At 53.4% G+C, this 20,806-nt stretch overlaps 2 protein-coding genes across 6 annotated transcripts in view; one reads left to right on the top strand and one right to left on the bottom strand.

Moving 5' to 3' along the window:
• Positions 1-296: 296 nt before the first annotated feature.
• Positions 297-20,553, bottom strand: Znf335 (zinc finger protein 335). 5 transcript variants are annotated; one of them, XM_032904818.1, is made up of 28 exons: positions 20,308-20,552; positions 19,415-19,665; positions 17,994-18,231; positions 16,925-17,002; positions 16,447-16,749; positions 16,139-16,288; positions 13,716-13,862; positions 11,113-11,353; positions 10,802-10,979; positions 9,950-10,062; positions 9,132-9,150; positions 8,892-9,008; positions 8,732-8,808; positions 8,296-8,456; positions 7,657-7,886; positions 6,490-6,583; positions 6,293-6,387; positions 4,215-4,474; positions 3,406-3,517; positions 2,953-3,327; positions 2,089-2,231; positions 1,862-2,004; positions 1,634-1,737; positions 1,288-1,362; positions 1,100-1,183; positions 952-1,017; positions 792-873; positions 297-702 (listed from the first exon to the last, which is right to left on the bottom strand). In XM_032904818.1, the coding sequence occupies exons 2-28, from the start codon at positions 19,613-19,615 to the stop codon at positions 575-577; spliced, it is 4,014 nt and encodes a 1,337-aa protein (XP_032760709.1). In that variant the 5' UTR covers positions 19,616-19,665; positions 20,308-20,552; the 3' UTR covers positions 297-574. The 5 variants fall into 5 exon arrangements, with proteins under 5 accessions (XP_032760709.1, XP_032760711.1, XP_032760710.1 ...); XM_032904820.1 differs by having other exon boundaries at positions 16,139-16,285; XM_032904821.1 differs by having other exon boundaries at positions 299-699; positions 20,308-20,553.
• Mmp9 (matrix metallopeptidase 9) overlaps positions 19,684-20,806 on the top strand; it is a 43,924-nt gene continuing 42,801 nt past the window's right edge. Inside the window, exons 1-3 of the mRNA XM_032902652.1 lie at positions 19,684-19,745; positions 19,912-20,156; positions 20,210-20,512. Of these exons, the coding sequence (XP_032758543.1) occupies positions 19,684-19,745; positions 19,912-20,156; positions 20,210-20,512 (610 nt within the window). The remainder of the gene's footprint in view (positions 19,746-19,911; positions 20,157-20,209; positions 20,513-20,806) is intronic.

Raw genomic sequence — 20,806 nt, 5'->3', positions numbered from 1 at the left:
GACTTACGGGCTGCTAAATGTTTTCCATGAGGTTAGGAGAAGCGTTGCTTTAGAAGGGCTTCAGGGTATGTAGTACCTGCCCTCTTGAGACCCTGGGGACAGGGAGCCATGGAGGAAGCAGCGTTCTTACTAGCTCAGCTCTCTCCTGAGATGAGGCTGGTTTGGCCATACTGCAACCACTGTTCAGACAAGGCAGGGTCAGCTGGCTGGAGCCAGGTAGCCTTCCCTTGTTGGGACTTCTGCCGGGTTTCCTGCCCCTTACCTGGTTCAGGTTATTAAGCACATATACAAAGAGAGCTGCAAGAGCTGGACTCTGGTCCCTTTATTGAGACAGGAGCCAGTGGGTCCATCAAAACAAAAATAAATTTCTCTCCCATAGCCTGCCAGCAGGCTGAAACGCCCAGCATGTCCTGGCTGGAGCCCTTGGCTGCCCCCCACGAGCACAGGTCTGGCTCCTTTGGAGTCAAGGGACACTAACTGTCCAGTATCTGGAGGCCCTAAGTAGGACAGGAAAGTCCCTAGTCTCCAGGAGAGCTGGCCCCGATATCCACGATCAGCGTTGGGCCTTTGAGGCTCAGTCATCCGAGAGGGTGATGACGTCGTACTCGATGCCCTGATGCTGCAGCTGTTGAATGTGTTCCGGCACTGCCTCCTCAGTGCCAAACAGGCCCTGGGCTTGGGCCATGGCAGCATCAGCCACTGCTGCCGGGGAGGGAAAAAGCACAGTAAGCCTGAGGCTCCAAGAGCCAGGCCTCACCTCAGTCTCCTGGCTTTCAGTGTCCAGTCCATACCTGTAACAGCAGAATGTGCTGCAGCTTCAAGCTGAGCCTGGGTGACAAGCTGCTGGCTGGGGGATACAGGTACATACTGGATCTAGAGAAAGAACCCAGTAAGAACAGTCCCCAAGGAGCTTCCCTACCCCAGCTCTGCCTGGTCTTCCAGGCACCCTACCTGGGACTCCTGTAGGAATGGGGTGCCTTGCTCATACTGGATGTGTGTGATCTGGCCCTCCTGGACCTAGAGATAGAAGCTGGCCAGTGATCCTTCCTATAAGGCTGCAGCCTTCCTCTAAACCCACCCTGCCCCAGGCCTGGCCTACCTGGATATGATGGCCATCAGGGACCACAACGTACTCCTGAGGCAGCAAGTGCTGGACACCATCCTGAGAGATGATATACTGAACCTAAGGGGAGTCGGGGCAGATGCCAGGGTTCCACTCAGTGGGAGCTGAGCAAGAGGGCAGAGTAGAAGACACAGCTATGGGCAAGGGCCCAGGAGACAGGTTACCTGGTTGTCTGAGGTCACCAGATGCTGTACCGTCTGGCCATCTGCCGTGATTTCCTGGATGTAGGTAGCTTCCTCCTGACAAGGCCAAGCCAGAGTAGCTTCGGTTTTTTACTGAACTCATATGCTGATATTAAGTGGTTTTGGTGTGTATGTGTGCCACCAACCTGGCATGGAGGCCAGGAGTCCAGAACAGGGTGCCAAGCACATTGTTCTCCGCCCTTCTTGGAGCATGACACGCAGACACCTGGCTTATTATGTGGCTGTGCAAACGCTTCTACCCCTCTGAGCTACCACTGTAGGCCTTCTAGTCTCTGCCTGCCTGTCCTACCCTTTCTGCAGGTCTTACCTGATTGGCCACTGTCTGTTCCTGGGCCACAATGATATGCTCCTGGCTCAGTGCCTGCTGTAGCCTCTCTGTCCCCAGAGTCCCGTGATTCGACTGGAAGGCAGCTAGGCAGAGAGAAGGGGACTCAGGGTTTAGGGAAAACTTGACTGACCCATCCCTGTGGTTCCCTTGTGCTGTGGTTCTAGTCTTTGGACCCAAATGGTCCACTCTGGCCCAGGGGTGGCTCACTGTGCAGTGTGGCCAGTGTCTCCTCTTCACTATTGAGGATGATGGTCTGGGCTGGGGCTCGGGCTGTAGAAGTCCCAGTCTTTCTACCATCGATGCTATGTAGCCGCTGGATGTGGAATTTGAGGTGCCCGTTCCTGTTGAAACTGAGAAGAGAGAGGAGAGTCAGCAGGAAGCAGCTCCACCAGGTGTGTGCATGCAAGTCCCGTTCTTAGCCATTCCCGTCTCACCGCTGCCCACAGACGTGGCATGAGAAAGGCTTCTCGTTGGTGTGTGTCAGCATGTGCCGCCTGAGGTCCTTCTTGTTCTTGGAGGCGAAGCTACACTGATTGCACTGGTGGGGCCTCAGACTGGAGTGCTGTGCCATGTGCGCCTAGACAGGGCAGAGGCCAGGCGCCAGTGGGTCAGCATGAAAGGCAGTAAGTCTCCACGAGAACTAAACCATGTGTCACTGAGGATCAAAATCGCGGACTTGATAGGGATTGGTCTACCACAGACAGAAAGCTTGAAGCCACAGGCTGCACTGTCAATTCTGTGTCAGTTTGTGGCTGTTTTGTAACTTAGAGGAACTGGGGAGGGGCCTCCTGCACCACGCCTGGGCTCAGCCCTGCTTCACTGGGTCTTAGCTTCCCTACTGGAGGCCCGGTCTCTAGGCCCTGGCTTACAGCTCAGAAGACGACAGCACTCAGAAGACGCAGAATGGAAGCTGGGAACCCTCTGGCAAGTGGAAGCAGCTCCAGAAACATATCAGAAGCTGCCCTGATGTCTTCTCACCCTCCCTCTCTCCCTCGCTCATGTTGTCATCCTCTGTGCCTGGCTCCACTGTCACCTGGTGTCTCCCTGGCTCCCCCTCCCATCCTTGCTGTCCCTGATCTACATTCCCTGCCCTTTACAATGGGAACAGTCTGGCATTAGTCACTTTATATCTGGTTAGTTTCCTGACCAGGCAGCTCCTCAAGCTGGAATCCTGCAGAGTCATCTCTGACCCTAAAGGGGACCAGAGGACCAGGCTTGAGGAGATAACTCAATAAAGAGCTGTTATATAAATGAGTGGCCACAGGAATGAAGGCAGAGGCATGGCAGAGAGCACCTACCCGGACCTCGGGCCACTGGCGAGCACTGAAGGGGCAGTCAGGGCACTTGAAGGCAGCAGGCCCAGCATGGGCCCGCTTGTGACTCTCCATCTCTGCACGGCTAGGGAAGGCCTCTGAGCACACCTTGCAGGAGAACTTCTTTGTTGATGAAGCTGCTGCAGACGGTGGGGAGTGGGGTACTAGCAGGCCTAGGGCATGGCTGGTTGCAGGGGGTGGGGTGGAAGAGCCCTGGGAGCCTCCCGTATGGTGGGTCTTCGTTGGAGACAGAACCTCAGGACCATCTCTAGGTGGCCCTCCACACTGCAGCAGGGGCCACTTGGTTCCAGGGGCCAGAGTATCTGGGCTTGGGAAGGAGATGGAGCCATCTGCAGTCAACTGTAGAAAAGACAGCATGAGATGCTGTGGAGGGGGAGAGGCGGGACACTGGGTAGGGTGTCCACTCTCAAGGCTCACCTCAATGTGGTGCAACTGGGTCCCATCAGCTGCCATGATATAGTGGGTGCCAGCTTCCTTGAGAGTGTCGCTCACAACCACAGCCTGGGCTGCCTCTCCTGGAGGTTCTTCCCTGAGGGCACAGAGAAAGGAGGCATGAGGTAGGGCTCCAGAAAAGGACCAAACGCTCTAAGAATCCCTCTTCAAGCAACAATCAAACTCAAGGAGTCTGAGTGAATGTAGGGCTCCAACCTGGACCCCAGCTGTCTCTTCATAAATGACTGCCAAGAGCTCAGTGGTTCACCCTAGTTAAAGGGTGACCCTCATCCCCTCAGTAGGAAGAAGATAGCTCCAGGAGTTGTCAGGTCTGGCCAAAGGGACAGGGGTGGGGTGGGGTGCCAAGCCAACAGGAGTGAACAGGATGCATCTGCTACTAGCACAGGTCAGAGTTCCTCAGATGGCTGAAGAGTTCAGTGAGTGGAGAAACATGTCACAGATTTGCAGCAGAGGGAAGCCAAGCACAGGTTCATGCAGCAGGTCAACAAAAGAGCCCATACTTGTTCAAATGCTCAGGATGGTAAAAGTTGGGGGGTGGGGAGGTGGCAAGATGGTACAGCACCTAAGAACACTGACTGCTCTTGCAGAGGACCAGGATTGGTTCCTAGTACCTACATGATGGCTCACAACCCTGGTAACTCCAGGCCCAGGGGATCCAATGTCTTCTGGTCTCTGAAGGCTCCCGCATGCACATGGTGCACAGTACACAGATGCACATAGGCACATTTAAGGAATGGGGAGCCCCTATTAAAGACTGAAAGGGGTAGAGTTACCTGTAAGATGGGCCGGAAGCTGATGCCCTCCCCTCCACGGGGGGTGCTGTGATGACACTGTAGCTGGCCCCACTGAATGGCCCAGGTGGCAAGGCAATCTGCTGTAGGTCAGACGGGCCTAGCTGGCTCTCAGCTGCCACACTGCTCCCTGACTCTGCCACATGAAGTGTCACCACCCGTGGAGTGGTGTCTTCAGAGGAAGGCTGCCTAGCAGTAGATGTCAACTCTGCCTCCACGTCCTCTGACTTCACCACAGCCACCTGTAATACCAACAGGCACTTCCGGAACAGAGCCGCTGTCCAAGGCCCTTCTTGGGCCTCTGCTGTCACCTCTCATTACCCAGCCCAAGTCCTTCCTAAAACACACTTTTGGCAGCTGGGCTTTTCTCCCAGCACTCAAAGGCAGAAACAGGCGGATCTGAAAGTCAAACCAGCATGGTCTACAGAGTAAATTCCAGGACACACACACACACACACACACACACACACACACACACACACACACACACACACACACACACACACACACACACACACAGGTACTGCAAAGCACACTTGGCAACTGCAGACAGATGGGCAAGAATGGACTTGGGAGGGAGCATCTAGCAATATCTGCCAACCTTCTAGGTATGGAGAATGATGCTGTCAAGTGGTGGTGGAGACCAGCGAGGCTACTAAACACCTCACAAAGTGCAGAGTGACCTCCACAACAAGGACATCAGCACTGTAACCATGACACCTTGGGGTAGAGGGTCAAATGGCAAACCACGTGAAAACCCATAGCCAGGTGTGGTGACACACACATTTGTAACTCCAGTACACAGGCAGAAGCACTAGGATCAGAGTTTGAAGCTATTTGAGGTATTTAAGGCTACATGAAACATGGTCTCACAAAAACCCAATGTACATAGAGTTTTGTAACCATGACCAACTAAAAGAAACCATGTATTAAAGGAGACAGAATATGGAGGGGACATTATCAAGAATTACATGAGAGATAGGCATCTTCATATTCAAAGAGTATGCTTTTGCAAAGCAGTAACAAAGGACTAGCAACTTAGAGAAAAGAGCAGCAAACAGGCGATTCAGACTGAACTTGTGGACAGACATCTATCCCTGTACCGTATTTAACAAAATTAAAAAGTAGGATCATAAACTATACCTCCATCCTTGAGAGGCACAACATTACGAAGAATGACATGTGCACACAGTGGCCAAGCTGTGCATGACATCCTGCACAACCTCACTGAGGGGCTGGGCAGGGAGCCTATCTTCTAGGGACATCTACATGTTGGCTTACACCTGAACAGAATTATGTTTTGAAGGAGGGCTAGGTTGTCGATATGGAGGAGTATTGGTGAACTGGGGGGAGGTGTGTGGGGTATGAGATGGTGTTAGGGCTGCTTAAGAGCCAAGAGAGCTCTAGCCTTGCCTCTGGGGAGACAAGGCCTTGGGAATATGCTGTACAGAAGGGAGCTGTTTCGCCCTCAGGAGCTTCCCAGGAATGGTAGACTGAGACAGCAAGCCAAGGAGAGCATGGCCCACACACAGCAGTCGTGCGGTGGTCTGGATGAGAACGGCCCCCACAGGCTTATATATTTGAATGCTTAGTCACCACCAAGTGGAACTCTTAGAAAGGATTAGTAGTGTGATCTTGTTGAAGGAAGTGTGTCACTGGGGAAGGGTTCTAAGTCTCAAAAGCCCATGCCAGACCCACTCTCTTCTGAGTCTCTAAGGCTGCAGGATCAGGATCTAGCTTTCAGCTACTCCTCAGCACATAGAATTAGTCTCTGAAATTGTAAGCAAGTTCTCAATTAAATGCTTTCTTTTACAAGAGTTGCCTTGGTTATGGTGTCTCTTCACAGCAACAGAAGAGTGCCTAATACAAATGGTTACTAGTAGCCAGGGAATGCACTGGGAAAGACTGCCCACCTTGGCCCTACAGAGTCCACTTTCTTCAAGCTTAGGTGACCTGTCCCTGACAGGGTAGGTTGGAGTCACTACTTTCCTTTACTTCGTGTCCCACAAAGGAGCTGATGATGTTCAGTGACTGGGCATTGGGAAGTCCTGGGTGCTTACCTGCAAGGCCGTGGCCCCCAGCTCTCGTTGGGCGCTCATGTTCAACAGTAGATCCAAGGCTGTCTGAGTGGCCATTGCAGTGGACTCCTCAGCGCCTGGGTTGGGTAGAACCTGAGCCTGAGAACAGGCTGTATACCTGGCACCCAATGCCACCCCTGTCATGTTCATACCTTAACCCTGCCTTATTCAAGGCTCACCTTGCTGGTAGATGATTGTGGCACCACCTAGGGCATCAGGACAGAGTAGTGGGGGAGTCTCAGGTGGCTGGAAAGGTGCTGGTTCTTGGGGGGCCTGAGGAGGGGAATGGGTAGAGCCTGAGGGGGTATCCAGAAGTGCATTTCCCAAGTACATCTGATGCCACCATTCCCTCCCAGTCCCTTTTTTATCTCACCTACTATTTTGAAAGGTATTTACCAGCTCAGTGCTCAGTGGAATGGTGAGAATCAGAAAAATGAAGGGTTGGAATTTGAACTCAAAACAGCCAACTTCAGAGCCCGTGAACTGAGTGTGGTCATCTTCCCAGGACCATTGGGAACTCCCGGGACAGAATACTAGCTGCTCATCTCAAGCCTGCTCACCCCAAGTCCAATCCATCCTCCTCTTTAATTTTAAATACATTTTAGTGTGTGTGTGTGTGTGTGTGTGTGTGTGTGTGTGCGCGCGCGTGTTATAGGCACATGAACGCCATAGTACACATAGTGATATCAGAGGACAACTTGGGGAGTCAGCGTTCCACTTCCACCTCTAGGACCTGGGATCTGAGTCACATCATCAGGCTCGGCAGCAAACACCCTGACTTGCCAAGCCACCTCACAAGCACCTTTATCTCTTTCTTGTCACAAGTATCTTATGTTTCGTCAGGGAGGACAGCATACCCAGACAAGACTAGACTTTTCAATCATTCATTCAGGGCTCTTTCCAAAGTGTAGCCACTTAACTAAGCAGGGATTCCCAGGAGTTTATGAGGAATACATGGGTGGACGACAGCAGGCATCTTTTTTACCATTTCCCCAGCCCTTCCTTTTGCTTCTGGCCTGGAATGTAGCTAGGAGGGTGCTCTTGCAGCTCTGCTGGACCATGAAGGTAACCACAAAGACCAATGTCAGATCCTTGAATAGTGTGCAAAAATATTCAAGAGTTGGGGACGCAGCAGCTCAGGACCGCTGAGTTTCCTAGTCACATCACGTCTCACGTGTAAGCATCAGAAGCTGCTGCTCCAGGTGTCTCTGCTGTCTGGACCAGCACTGGAAAGCTGCCTGTCTCTGAGCTGAGACGTGCACCCACATCTAGGCTGGTGTCTGCCACAGCGGCAGAGGCAAGCGAGACACCACCTGTCCCCATGCCTGTGCTGGGTCCCAGCCTACCTCGGGGCCTGCTGAGCTGAGGGGAGGGCCAGGGGCCGCACTGTGCTGCTGCTTCAGCTCTTCTATCTGTTGCAGAGAGAAGAAGGGGCGGCGACGGGATGGGGGCTCCTCAGGGTGGCGCCGTCCCCACTCCTCAAAGCTGTTCGCATGTCGGCACCGTACGTGCAGGCGCAGGTTCTTCTTGTGGCGAGTGCTGAAGTGGCAGTACTCACAGGCGAAGGGCTTGGCTCCTACGGGAACAAGGCAAAGCTTGCAGCCCTGCCCCGGGGGTCCCTAGTCGCAAGTCATTACCATGTGGACAGACACTACTGCCCACTCTGGTGGGTCAGAGCGGACACTACTGCCCACTCTGGTGGGTCAGAGCGGACACTACTGCCCACTCTGGTGGGTCAGAGCGGAAAGGACCAGACCTACTTTCATCCTAGCCTTTCTCCAAGGGTTCATTCTCAAGGCCACCCTCCTGACCAAGCAGATACAGCCCACTTTCTCCTTCATAACTGAGTCAGGGAAAGCTGCTGCTGGCACTGGGCTCAGCCAGAGAGAATGGCACAAGGAAAAGTTCATTTGTGGCTTGGGCTATGGTGAGGGACAGAGAGCTGAGCTCTGCCGTGGGTAAAGGGACTGGTGGGCTGGCCTGACCTGTGTGCTTCACAGCCACATGAGACAGCAGGAAGTCCTCACGGAAGGTGCGATAGGGACAAAAGCTGCATTTGAAGGGCTTGTCGCTAACATGGGACAGCTGGTGGTTCAACAGTGCTTTCTTGTCCTCACAAACAAACTCGCAGAACTCACACTTGAATCTGGAGGTGATTTGAAGAAGGGAAGCTCAAAAACACAAGAATTTCTCCCTAGCCCACAGACCTCCAATGGGGACCTTCTCCCTAGCCCACAGACCTCCAGTGGGGACATTTCTCCCTAGCCCACAGACCTCCATGGGGACCTTCTCCCTAGCCCACAGACCTCCATGGGGACCTTCTCCCTAGCCCACAGACCTCCATGGGGACATTTCTCCCTAGGCCATGGGCCTCCAGTGGGAACATTCTCCCTAGGCCATGGGCCTCCAGTGGGGACATACCTGCGGTTGGCAACAGCCTGGATGTGTGTGAGCAAGTGCATTTTGAAGGTGTAGCGCTTCTTAAAGGACTTTCCACACTGAGGGTGGGGAAGGTGGAATTAGATGGGGATGGGCCAGAGCAAGTCCTGCCTCTAGTCACGGCTCTGCCTGGCTCACCCACCTTATCGCACATGTGTGGCTTCTCCGTACTGTGAGTCTTCATGTGCTGTGTTAGTCTCTTCTGCATGGGGTACACACGGCCACACACTGGGCAAGGGAAAGAGCTCAGCTTTGGGGTCTGGGAAGGTATAATGAGAGGTCAGAGGGAAAAAGAGGGGAAACGGCAGGAGTGCTCACTTCCTGCCCACCCACCACCCATCAGCAGTCTAGGGCTCTTCCCAGGCCAGGGCCCCACACTCACCGGATCCGGCCTCTTCTTTCTAGGAAAGAAGAAAGCATTACACCACAGTTCCCCATGGGCCGCCCAGCCTTAGGCCTGATTACCACTCCTCATTACCCATGCCCTGTCCTTCTGAACACATGGAAAACCAGCTGGTGTCCTCTGGGGAGAACACTAAGTTTCCACTGGTGACCGCCCTATGCTGGTTAATCTGGGACAAGGGTCTTCTCGCCATTTACAGAACACTACATGACACGACAGGCTCAAACAAGTTCCACAGGAGAAAGCCCTGGGGAATGGGCTTCAACCTGGTGACCAGAATCCTAGCTGGCAACACAACTCCTTCTCTTTAAAGAAACCAGTAACATCTTGGAAAACTGTCATACACCCTGGTTCTCAGGTCTCTATCTACTCTCTGTTCATAGGTCATATGCCAAAGAAACCAATTCTTAGCTGCTGAAGCCACAGGCCTAGCTGTAAGTCCCTGAGCAGCCACTAGGCCTGGAGACATCTGATTCGCCCAGTCCTCATCTGCTCTCAGCACTGGGAAGGAAGGGGAAGCTGCAGCTGACCATAAGGCCTTCTGATCATGTGTAAAGCCTCGTAGTCTCACAATTTCCCTCAGGCTCCTCAACACTGCCTCCATTTCCCAGAAGAAGGAAGAGCCTGAACTGGGGCCCTCAAGGCCCTGAGGATTCTGGGACAACTGTCAGGGATGATTCACCTGGACTCTGAATATTTCTAATACCATATGAACGACACAGGCCCAGAGTGGGTGTGCCACACAGGACACATGTTCTCCCTGTCTACCCTCCACTGCCTCCGCACTACTCACTGACCGGTCCTGGCTGTGCACGGCCGCATGCCGAATAACATCCTTGCGGTAGACACTGGTGTAGCTGCATTCGTCACACTTGTAGGGTTTGCTGCCCACATGGTTGAACATGTGCTCCTGGGGGAGAGAGACAGCACTGGAGGCTCAGTGTCCTATCCTTCTCCCAGTCCCCACCTGTGTTCACGCCCTTGGGGTGAATGTGGACAGCAGAGCCTGTGCAACACTGAGAACCCTCCCTGGAGAGAGAGAGCACCTACTGTGCCAGTTCTGCTGCTGGCTTACCATCTGACCAGAAAGGAAACAAACGCTCAACAGTGCAGGGGCCTTGCCAAGATAGAGTTTGGAGCTGGGCACTGTGGCTCTGTAGCCCACGCCTTTCCTAACTATGTCCTATGGAACGGTCTCTAGGCCAGGCCGCCAGGGCCTGAAGGACCCCACCTACAGGCCACTATGCCACAGCACGGCTGCAGCCAACGTGCAGTCCTCCACAGCACATTGGTACGACAGACCAAACCTCACTGGGGCACAGAATGACCAACTGCAGCTTGGACTGCTGTTGACTACATTCTCAGGTAAGAGGAAAGGAGCCTTCCTTGAGACAGACCACTGCCATCTGCTGGAAGGAGTCACTGTGAAGAAATCACCCACAGGCCAGTCCTGCAGTCAGAATAAGCAGGTCTATGTTCTCTCTAATGTGAAGTGAATCCTTGAAGGTCAGGTGTTGCTCACTGAACACTTGTGGCAGCCTCCTCAGGACCCCATGTCCCAGCATCCTTCACAAGCTACGTGACTGGAGTGCAGAAGCGCCCCACTCCTGGGTGGTCCTTCCAGCCCTGGGAGCCCCTGAACACCACACCTTCAGTGAGGACCAGCGGCGGGAGCGGTAGCTACATTGTAGGCACTTAAAGAGCTGTGGGTCACCAGCCTCATGGGAGTTGACATGGAAGCGAAGGTCTTCATGGGACAGGAATCGTGAGCCACATATGCGGCACAGGTAAGGCCTGAGCAGTGGCTTGGGCGACTTGTAGTAGTACCTGCCAGAAAGGGGTGGAGGCACTGGCTAGGCTGCAGGTCAGGGAGCACCCACCCTCCCCACCCCCTCTTTGCACCCCCCAACCTCCTCATCCCCACACCCAGTCAAGCTCACCTATGTTCTGTTCTACTTACTTTCGGTATTTCTTCCCTAGGAACCGCCTGGAAGGTCTTCCACGGCGGCGGGGTGGGACATCAGCTTCATCCTGGCAAGACGGGGCTGCGTTCTCAGCATCTGACTGACTCACACCAGTTTCCACCAGGCCTCTCCCCACCTTGCCCAGGGCCCTTAGGTTGGAGGAGCTGGGAGCCTCGAGATCCTGCAGCTCTGGAGGGCTCTGTGTGCTCTGCGAACTCACTAGCGGCTCTCCTATGCCTGCCATGGACACAAAGAACACAACCATCAGTCACACGTGCTAGGACCAAGGCCAGTCAACCCCCAAGCTGAGCACTGATGGGTACATCAGATCACACACAGACAGCCCACGGTCAGAAGGCAGTACAGATGCCACACGCCTCGGACCTGACCTACTCAGCAAAGCAAGACTGAAGTGGGATAGTCTCACAATGGCTCCCACAGCTCAGTTCAGATTCAGCACCCTCCCTGGGTGGCTGTGCACCCTCAAGCAAGTCTTCCCTCCCTGAGCCTCATCTGTCCCATCTGCCGACTGATCTAGTCACCCACAGGGATACTGTGGGTTCCTGAGACAACAGTGTCTTTGACACTGGCGCACCCTTGAAAGGCTGATGACTCAAGGGAGGGTCTGTGGCAAGAGGACTTCCATAGACAGCGTAGAAACTCTTTGAAGTCTAGTCTGAATGTGATAGCTTTTCAGTGTGTAAAAATACCATCTAAGGGGCTGGAGAGAAGGCTCTGTGGTTATGAGCACTGGCTGCTCTTTCAGAGGACTCAGCACCACAGGGCAGTTCAGAGCTGTCTGTGACACCAGTCCCAAGGGATGTGATGCCTTCACAGGCACTGAGTACATATGGTAAACATACATACAGATGCCTGAGCATGTAGAAATAACACACCAAACAAACCCATAAAATCTACTGCAAGGGGTTGGGGATTTAGCTCAGTGGTAGAGAGCTTGCCTAGCAAGTGCAAGGCCCTGGGTTCTGTCCCCAGCTCCAAAAAAAAGAAAAAAAAAAAATCTACTGCAACCCTTAGCATTATCAACAAAGTCCTATGTTAATATTAAGAGTGACGTCAACTAGTGTGCTACACACCTTTAATCTCAGAATTTAGGTGGATCTTTCTACATAGTGAGTTCCAGGCCTGCCAGAACTACATAAGTGAGACCCTGGCTCAGATCATACAACAAGACAGACAGACGGACAGACAGACCAGATCCAGAGTGAAGGCTTAGTGAGTAAACAGTCCTCTGCAGCCAAGCCAGCCCACTGAGTTCAATCACCAGTGCCCATTGGGCAAAGGAGAGAACCAACTCTAGTAGGTTGTCCTCTGACCTGCACATGCTGTGGCATGCTTACACACACACACACACACACACACACACACACACACACACACACACACACACACACAAATATGAACTATTTTTTAAAAATTAAGAATGATACAGTTAGAAACAGTGTCTCCTGTGTGTGTGTGTGTGTGTGTGTGTGTGTGTGTGAATACTGTGCATGCTTACACACACACACACACAAATATGAACTATTTTTTAAAAATTAAGAATGATACAGTTAGAAACAGTGTCTCCTGTGTGTGTGTGTGTGTGTGTGTGTGTGTGTGTGTGTGTGTGTAGGTGTGTGTGAATACATGTAGCAGTTCTTTTTTTTTTTTGGTTCTTTTTTTCGGAGCTGGGGACCGAACCCAGGGCGTTGCGCTTCCTAGGTAAGCGCTCTACCGCTGAGCTAAATCCCCAGCCCACATGTAGCAGTTCTTATACCAGCAAAAGTGCTCCTCTCTTTGCCTTATTCACTTGAGACAGGTTATCCCAGCGAACCCGAAGTTCCATATCTTGGCTAGGCTTGATGGTCAATGAACTCCCAGGGTCATCCTGTTTCTGTAGCCCAACACTGGGGACACAGACACACACTGACATCACAAGTTTTCCTTGTGGTGCTGGGGTTTGAACTCAGGACATGCTTTCACAGCAGATTCTCTACCCACTGAGCCACTTCCCTGGTCCCCTGAAACAAGGCCGCCATTCTCTTCATGAAGCCTCGGCCTGTGGGGGGCATGTTTACTTTCTGTACAGGACAGTTCTTCTGGAGACTGCAGAATCTGCCTCCGAATGGTGCATACACAGTGGCCACCACACAAGTAGACACTGTCACCCCTCCACTTATAAACAAGAGCCCCAAAGCGGCATGCTCCAGTCAGAGCCAGTCTGGGAAAGAGCTTGTTCTCACAGCTGTGCTGAGCCTTTCCTGTGCCCACTGCAGCGCTCTGACCAGTGCCTCAGACACTACTCAACCACCGGCTCCTCTCTTCCTAATCAGTTTAAGCTTCTACTTGCTCAGTAAGAAAGGCCCAGCCCCTTCTCTCACTGTGACAATTTGTTGCCAGAAGGCATCTCCAAAAGCCTGCATGGCCACCAAGGCTAGGTTTCTCTAGACCGACAAAGGAGGCTCCTTTCTTGGGAAGCCTGCAGCCAGTGGCTAGAAATGGCTGCTTTGCGTACACTCAGTCTCTGGTGCACCCAAGCACCAGGCAGCAGAGCCACATGTTATCCACACATACAGCCCGTCACATGACCAAATCTTACCATCATGGAGGTCTGAGGTCTCTAGGCGAGGCAACTTTCGGGGCCGGCCAGGCCTCCGTCGAGGTCTCGGGGTACTCGGTGTGGGACGCTGAAGCCGTAGCTGCCGGCCCCGGGGCTCATCCTCAGCTGGGTTGTAGTCACTGTCCTCTGTGGCCACAGTAAAGGACAGCGTGTAGACCCACACTTCTAGTCCTGACCCTTACCCTGCTGACACCCACTGCCCCATCTGTCAGTGCGTACTTCTCTCTCCACCAGTGAGGTGTTCCTAGGAGGCCCTCTGCATCTTCCCTTACAAGGGTCTGACTATCCCCCCTTTCTCTGTACCTCTCCTGGCACCTGCCAATAGCTCACCTCAACCAGAAGCACAAAGAGGTATCTGGTTCTAAAGCCACTTGAGCCACTGGTAGAAAGCAGTGTCTACAAACTCCTAGCTGAACTGTCCCACCAGGTGGACAACAGCAAAAACACTCAATAGTAAAATGGGTGCAGTCCGACACAGAAAGTAATGTGTAAAAAGTAACTTTTACTCTCCTGTTCTGTTGTTTGGGAAGCTTGTACTTCCGTCTGCTGACCTAGGCCTGGTCCTGGAAACTTCCTGGCCTCTGTACGATCTTATCGAGGCCCAGAATGCTCTCAGCCTGACACTTGCTGCTGAATAAGCTCACCCTTTCTAGTTCTTTCTGAGCTCTGGCTGGCTTGTTAACTCAGCTCTTCTGGCTCAAAAGCCTGCTGACTTACTCAACCTGGCTTTTCTCTCAGCCTCTGAATTGCTCTGCTTTGCCTCAAAATAACTCCAGGAACCTTTTCTAACCTTCTGCCTTTTTCTTTTCCGATCTGTCTTTACCCATGTCTAGTTTGTTCTGTCTTCCACCTGTCTCTGTAAAACTCTCCCAGTCAACCTGCCTCCTTCTCCCTCCCTGATGCTCTACTCTCCCTCCCAACTCTACTGCACGGCTCTCGGTGAGCTCGACTGTATTCCTGCACTGCACTCTTCTGTACTGTCTCTACCTTAAGTAGCTTCCCCCTCTTCTCATGAGTTGGGCATATCCTATTCTGTCAAATCTTTCTGATCAGTCGTCATTTTGTCTGCCACTCAATTAGACTTTCAAACACGGTGCTTCCTTCCATAAACAAACTTTCTCTTCACTGCCTGGGATTAGAGATGTGTCCTGTACTAAGGGCATGTGTGTATTCCAGCCAGAGGGATTAAAGGTGTGTGCTCCTGGCTGAGCCACACCCTAACTAGAATCAGGTTCAAGCATCCTATTAACAAAAATGCATGCTAGATCTCATAAAGTTTAGGGGGGAAAGTGAGCCAGTTACTGAATCCCAAAATTCGGGAGGAACAAACACCTGAGCCCAGCCAGGGCTACCCACAGGGAAATCCCACCCCTAAGTTAGGAAAAGAGACTAGAGAGAGGGCTCATTTGCTGCTTTTGTAGGGAGTCATACTCAGTTCCCAGCACTCACAGGGCACAGCCCCAACTGCCTATAACTCTAGCCCGGGGGAACAGCACCCTCTGCTGGCCTCCATCGGCATTGCACTCAACAATGCACACAGGCATACACATAATTAAAACAAAAACTTGGGAGCGAATCAAGGGGTCAGGGAAGCGGCCCTGTCGATGAAGTACTTGGTGTGAAACATGAGGATCTGAGTTCAACCTCCCAAAACCCATGTCAAAAAGTGGAGCTTAGGGGCTGGAGCGGTTAAGAGCACCCGACTGCTCTTCCAGAGGTCATGAGTTCAATTCCCAGCAACCACATGGTGGCTCACAACCATCTGTAAAGAGATCCGGTGCCCTCTTCTGGTGTGTCTGAAGACAGCTACAGTGTACTTATATATAATAAATGAACGAATCTTGTTTTAAAAAAAAAGTGGAGCTTGACAGCAGTCCAACACTGGAGAGAGAGATAGGGGGGTCCCTGGACTTCTTGGCTAGCTGTTCTGGTCAATCAGCGAGCTCTAGGTGCAGCGAGAAACCTGCCTCAAAAAGTGAGACAGAGAGCAATTGTAGAAGACGCCTGACACTGCCTCTGGCTGCACATACACTCACATATAACACATATGGGGCGGGGCAAGAAAAAAGTGAATTATTTTTGTTTTGGGTTGAATTGGGGTCTCGTTTGAGGTTGGCCTCAAATTATGTAGTTAAAGTGATGATGAGCTCCCCATCCTCCTGCCTCTGCCTCCCCAGTGCTGGGATGTAGGCATTTGCTACCACGCCTACTTTTACTAACAGCTTTTATGTGCACACACTGAATCATTTCTGATGCACAGGTAATCAACTAACAGCAGTGCATCTATGCTTTCGCTGGCACTCTTGCTCTGCTCCACAGCTGAACCTTCTCCTGTGCTGCCTGGTTCTCTCTGTCTTTATACATGAGTGTGAGGACAGAGGGCTAAGCAGTACGCTCCTCACCCTCCAGATCATCAATTGCCCCAGCATCCACAATGTCGTCGTCCTCCTCCTCTTCCTCCGGCCCCTCCTCCTCTGTAGTCTTGGTGGAAGTACCCCACTTCCGAACACGTCCCCTTTTACCAGCTGCTGCTGCTGCTACTGCTAGTGCTGCTGAAAGAATGAGAACAGAACAAGCTGCCATTTCCAGCTGTGTCCCCCCATCAGGCGTGTCCCCCCACATCGGGCCCACTGTGTCTGTGCCCTGCCCCCATCAGGCCCACTGTGGCTGCGTCCCACCCCCATCGAGCCCACTGGCTACTGCAGTGCACCTGGGCGGAAGTGCCGCTCCCGCATGTGGCGGAGCAGGGTGGCCTTGGTGCTGCTCCGGTACTGGCACATCTTGCACTTGAACTGCTGCACAACCACCACCTCCATCATGGCCTCCAGGCCCTGCAGGTCCAGCTCCTCGACAACAGGTGCTGGGGGCTGTGCTAGAGAACTAGGCTCTCCCGGTGGCTGCTCAGCAGGCTCCAGGCAAGTAGATGTGGATGTGGGACCATCAGCCAGGGCTTCAATGGCTGCCAGACTGTTGGCCAAGGTGGAAGTAGACATTGATGACGCCATGGGAGCACCTGAGGACAGGAGAGAAAATAGAAGGCAAGACTGACCATGAGCTTCAGCTGTTCTTCACTGGCAGGTCCAAATTTCCCAGAGGCCATCTTATCAGAGGCCAGGGCTAACCCTGCAGGGTCATATGGAGTCTCGTCTTCTACTCCCATCATCACAGGCTCCTGGGGGTAGTCATACCATCATCTGGGCCCTGCAGGATCAGGTACTGTGTGGTCTCAGCTCCTCCCTCTTCACCACTGGTCACAGTGATGCAGCCTGGCAGAAAAGGCAGAGGGTGACACTCTCAGAGGGATCCTGGCAGCAGGCCCACACCCTTGGACTCTACTTGGCAACTGGAGACCAGCTGTGTCACCCCCTTGCGCCCTGGGCACACCCACTGCAGGCTGGTGCAAGGTCTGCTGTAGTTGATGTGCTGGCCCAGTCACCAGGATGCCAGAGCTACCCTGGCTGCCTGGGGTTTGACAAATGGGCCTAGTGGTCCTCTATCCTCTCTAAACTTCCTCGGGACACAGATCCTGCAGGCACCCTGTCTCAGAATGCTTCCTTCTCAGACTATGCCAGAGCTTTTGGAATGCTGGTGCTTCTACGCAAGTTACTAACCATAAAGACCCAGCATAACAGTAAGCAGCTTGAACTCAGGGCTCAGCTGTCTGGGCTTACTGCCAGGAGCACCTTCTACTTAACAGTGTCACTGGGTAAGTCATTTTTTGGTGTGTCTCTCAAGTGCCTTATACTTCTCATATGGACTAGGTTAATGGCAGCCATCTCCTCTGGAGGTTCCTGGAAGATCAGCCACCTCCCATGTGTCAAGTGTTTATAACTGCCCCCCGCACAAGGCCAGATACAACTGCTTCTACTTCTTAAAACTAGTACTGTTGCATGTACTCCATGTGTGTACGTGCATGCATGTACTAGTTAGATGACAACTTTGGGAGTTGGCTCCATCATTCCGCTGTTACGTGGGTTCAGCGGCAGTCACCATGTCTGCCTGGCAAGCACTATTACCAGCTGAGCCATCTTACTGGCCCCCAGCTACAACTCTCCCTACTTCTGAGCACTGTGACATCCAGGCATCATACTAAGAACTTAGTGTGACATCTTCTTTGATTCTTGTGCTATTTACCACTAGGAGACAGTTCTAAGTTTCCCTTACACATTCCACAGTAAGGTAACTAATCTTCATTCATTCATTCGCTCACATGGATGGCTGTGGGATTCTATAGGGCCACACCCTCTCCCTACTCACTCTGGATGAGGTCCGGGCCAATGGTAGATTCAATGATCTTGTCAATGGCGGAGCCTAGGTCTGAAGAGGAAGCTGTGCAGTCAGACACCAGCATGCTGGGGTCTGGGAGAGCACTGGAATGCACCAGGGCTGGGGGGCCACCTGGCACTTCTGCCACTGGTCCCCGGGACACAGAAGATGAATCAGGGAGGTAGCCCTGAGGCAAGGGCTCTGTTGAAATGCTCTCGGATACCTCCTCCTAGGAGTAGGAAGCAGAGGGCAGTTCAGGAGCCAGGGGTGGGGCAGGGCAGAGCAGCCTGTAGACATCCAAGAAACACCGAACAAAGCCAGCCATACTTCAACCCTACAGAGGACTAGGAAAGCGCTGTAGTCAGTAAGAGCTCTAGAGCCTATGGGTGTGGTCAGGTACTCCCCCAGGGTTAGAAAAGAACCTCTCTAGACTACAGGCCATAGCCTGGAGGGACAATCATCCCAGTCAGGAGGGACAACTGTCTCTGGGCTTTTGCATCAATCAACTCCCTCTGCTGCAAACTCTTCGATGGTCGCCCACCAAGTCTACACCAGTCCTCTCACAACCACTTAGGCACTGCCCGCTCTGGAGGACAAGCTCACTTAGGACCTTTCGCCTCCAGCACTCTGCAGAGACTCTGTCACCTCATCACTCTGGAATGACAGGTTCGGTCTACACTGAGAAAAGAAGCCTTCTTATATGGACCCAGATCCACCCCAACTCAGCACTTCAACGTTTTCCACACCATGCTGTGTTCTCTGCAAGGACCTAGACCACACCTGTCCTGTCCCTAGCAGTAACCCTGTAATTTAGCATACGTTAGACTCAAAGTAGGCCCACTTCTGCTGACATAATGAAACCCTAGACTGTCCATCCAGGGCCACTGCCTCATATCTCCATCAAGGGGAGTCCAGATACAACCCCTATCTCCCAAAATTACTCATGAAGCTACCAGAGAGAAATATATTCTCATTCTCACTTAACAGAGGGCCAGAACCTGGGTAGCATGCAAAAATCACAAAGTACGGGGTGAGGAAGAGATGGCTCAGTGTTCCCCCTACAGCCTAGAACTCACAGAACTAGGCCCTCCCATTCCAACTGACCGATAGGAGGACTAAGGTAACTAACTAAGACAATCTAACACTTGAACCAGGAAGGGCTCACAGAGCCTGAGGGTAAGACAGTAGATAATGAATTGTGGCTCTGAAGGCATGCTCCGCCTCAGTTTCCCTTTCTGCAGATTCTGGAAACAAGTGGTTTAAGTATGTCTCTTAACTATGAGGCGTGTCAGACGATAAAACCTAAGATAGCAGTTTGGCACCACATGGGGTGTCTGCCTCAAAAGCAATTGTTTTCTACAAGTAAGCTTTGCATACGTCCCCCGGCCCACACTATCCAGACTGATCCATACCACAGAGCGGCTGCCACTGTCTGAGCTCTGCCCCACTCCAGAGTCATCGGCCTCCGTTAATCCTGGGGCGGTCGCAGCGTCCGTACTGTCCGCGGACACAGCTTCCGAGGTGCCCACACCCAGGCCGCTCTCAGAAGGCTCCTCCGGCTGGCCAGGCCGAGGGGCCGCGTCGCTACTGCTCTCCACCTCGTTCTCCTCCATTGGTTCTGGGGACCGATTGACAGCGAAGCGCAGGGTATGAGGCTTTCACTCTGCCGGATAATACGACCATGGTTGCAACAAGTGGTCCACCTTTCGGACCCGGACAAGCAGGACCCACACAGATGCACGGGTGTGCCCATTCCGCAGATGCACAGACTGAGCATCAGACTAGACGGGGCGGGGTTTCCTGGAAAGGGAACCTTCCAGAAAAGAACAGGGACGCCTGGCCTCTCAGGGTAGGGCCCCTCTAGGAAGGGTAGTCCTGGTGGGTGATCACGACCCTTTGCTCCTCCCAGAGGCGTGAATCGACCCTGGGCGGACACGGCAGTTCAGCCCTCCGGACTTCGCGTCCCCTCGGATGAGGAGCCAGTGGTACAGCCCGCAGGCCCCCGGGGTCAGTGGTTCGCTCCCCCTCCCCGGGCTCCCCAGCGGAGGGGGCTGACAGCGACGGTCGCGGGGCCTGGTGACTCGGGGCTGTCCCCGGCGCTGCCTGAGCTCCAGGCCCGACGCCATCTTGTGGCGGCGCTGGGTTTCCGCTCAGGCAAATGCGAGAGCGGCTAAAGGGCCTGGGACCCCGGGGCCCTGTTCGGACAGCCCCGCCGGCCCGGGAGCTCGCCACCCGGCAGCCCCGCGGTAGAGCCCCAGTGCACGGCAGTGTGCAGTGGGGCGGCTCGCCTCCGGCTGTCACTAACCTGAGCCTCTGGCTGCTGTGTCGCTCTCCGACTCCGGCATCGACGAGGTCGCCATCCTCTCACCCCCGTCGCGGAGGAACCCATCAGCCTCCCTCGAACCGGAACTACTTCCGCCGCCGCCCCCCGGGGAAAGGCAGATTTGCGGAGTTTCAGAAGGTCTCTCAGAGGACTCAGAACCGTCGTCGGGCCCAAAAGGACTCTAGAAGTTTGTACGTTGCCTAGTATTGGGGCTGAGGTCAGCTGGGCCCGGGGACTACTTTCTCTCGTGGCGGATGGCTACACGGGAAGTGGAGTGACGTCACGCAGGTCCCATCCTAGGCTCGCAGGACGAGGCGCGGCGGAGGCTCCGAGCTCTCGTGGGCGTGGCCTCTAGCGTCTAGCCACACCTCCAGGGGTCGCTTAGGGAACCGCAGCGACCTAGGATGGCTTAGAGGTGTTCAGAGGGGAGGAGACGTTAGTGTTTTTCCTGGCTTTTCACCTATAGCTTAAAGCTCCTCTC

The sequence above is a fragment of the Rattus rattus genome, chromosome 5 (genome assembly GCF_011064425.1).
Source record: "Rattus rattus isolate New Zealand chromosome 5, Rrattus_CSIRO_v1, whole genome shotgun sequence".
Taxonomy (NCBI): domain Eukaryota; kingdom Metazoa; phylum Chordata; class Mammalia; order Rodentia; family Muridae; genus Rattus; species Rattus rattus.
The sequence above is the reverse complement of the archived record's forward strand: the minus strand, read 5'-3'. Positions and strand labels throughout refer to the sequence as shown.

Bases quoted from the DNA above. Each gene is read 5' to 3' on its own strand.
- Znf335 (XM_032904818.1), bottom strand. From the start codon at position 19,615: ATGGAGGAGAACGAGGTGGAGAGCAGTAGCGACGCGGCCCCTCGGCCT. The intron at 13,863-16,138 runs GTGAGGAGCGTA...CTGTGGCCACAG, and splicing joins GGCAATTGATGATCTGGAGG to AGGACAGTGACTACAACCCA. The intron at 1,184-1,287 runs GTAACCTGTCTC...GACTCCCCTTAG, and splicing joins TGGTGACCTCAGACAACCAG to GTTCAGTATATCATCTCTCA.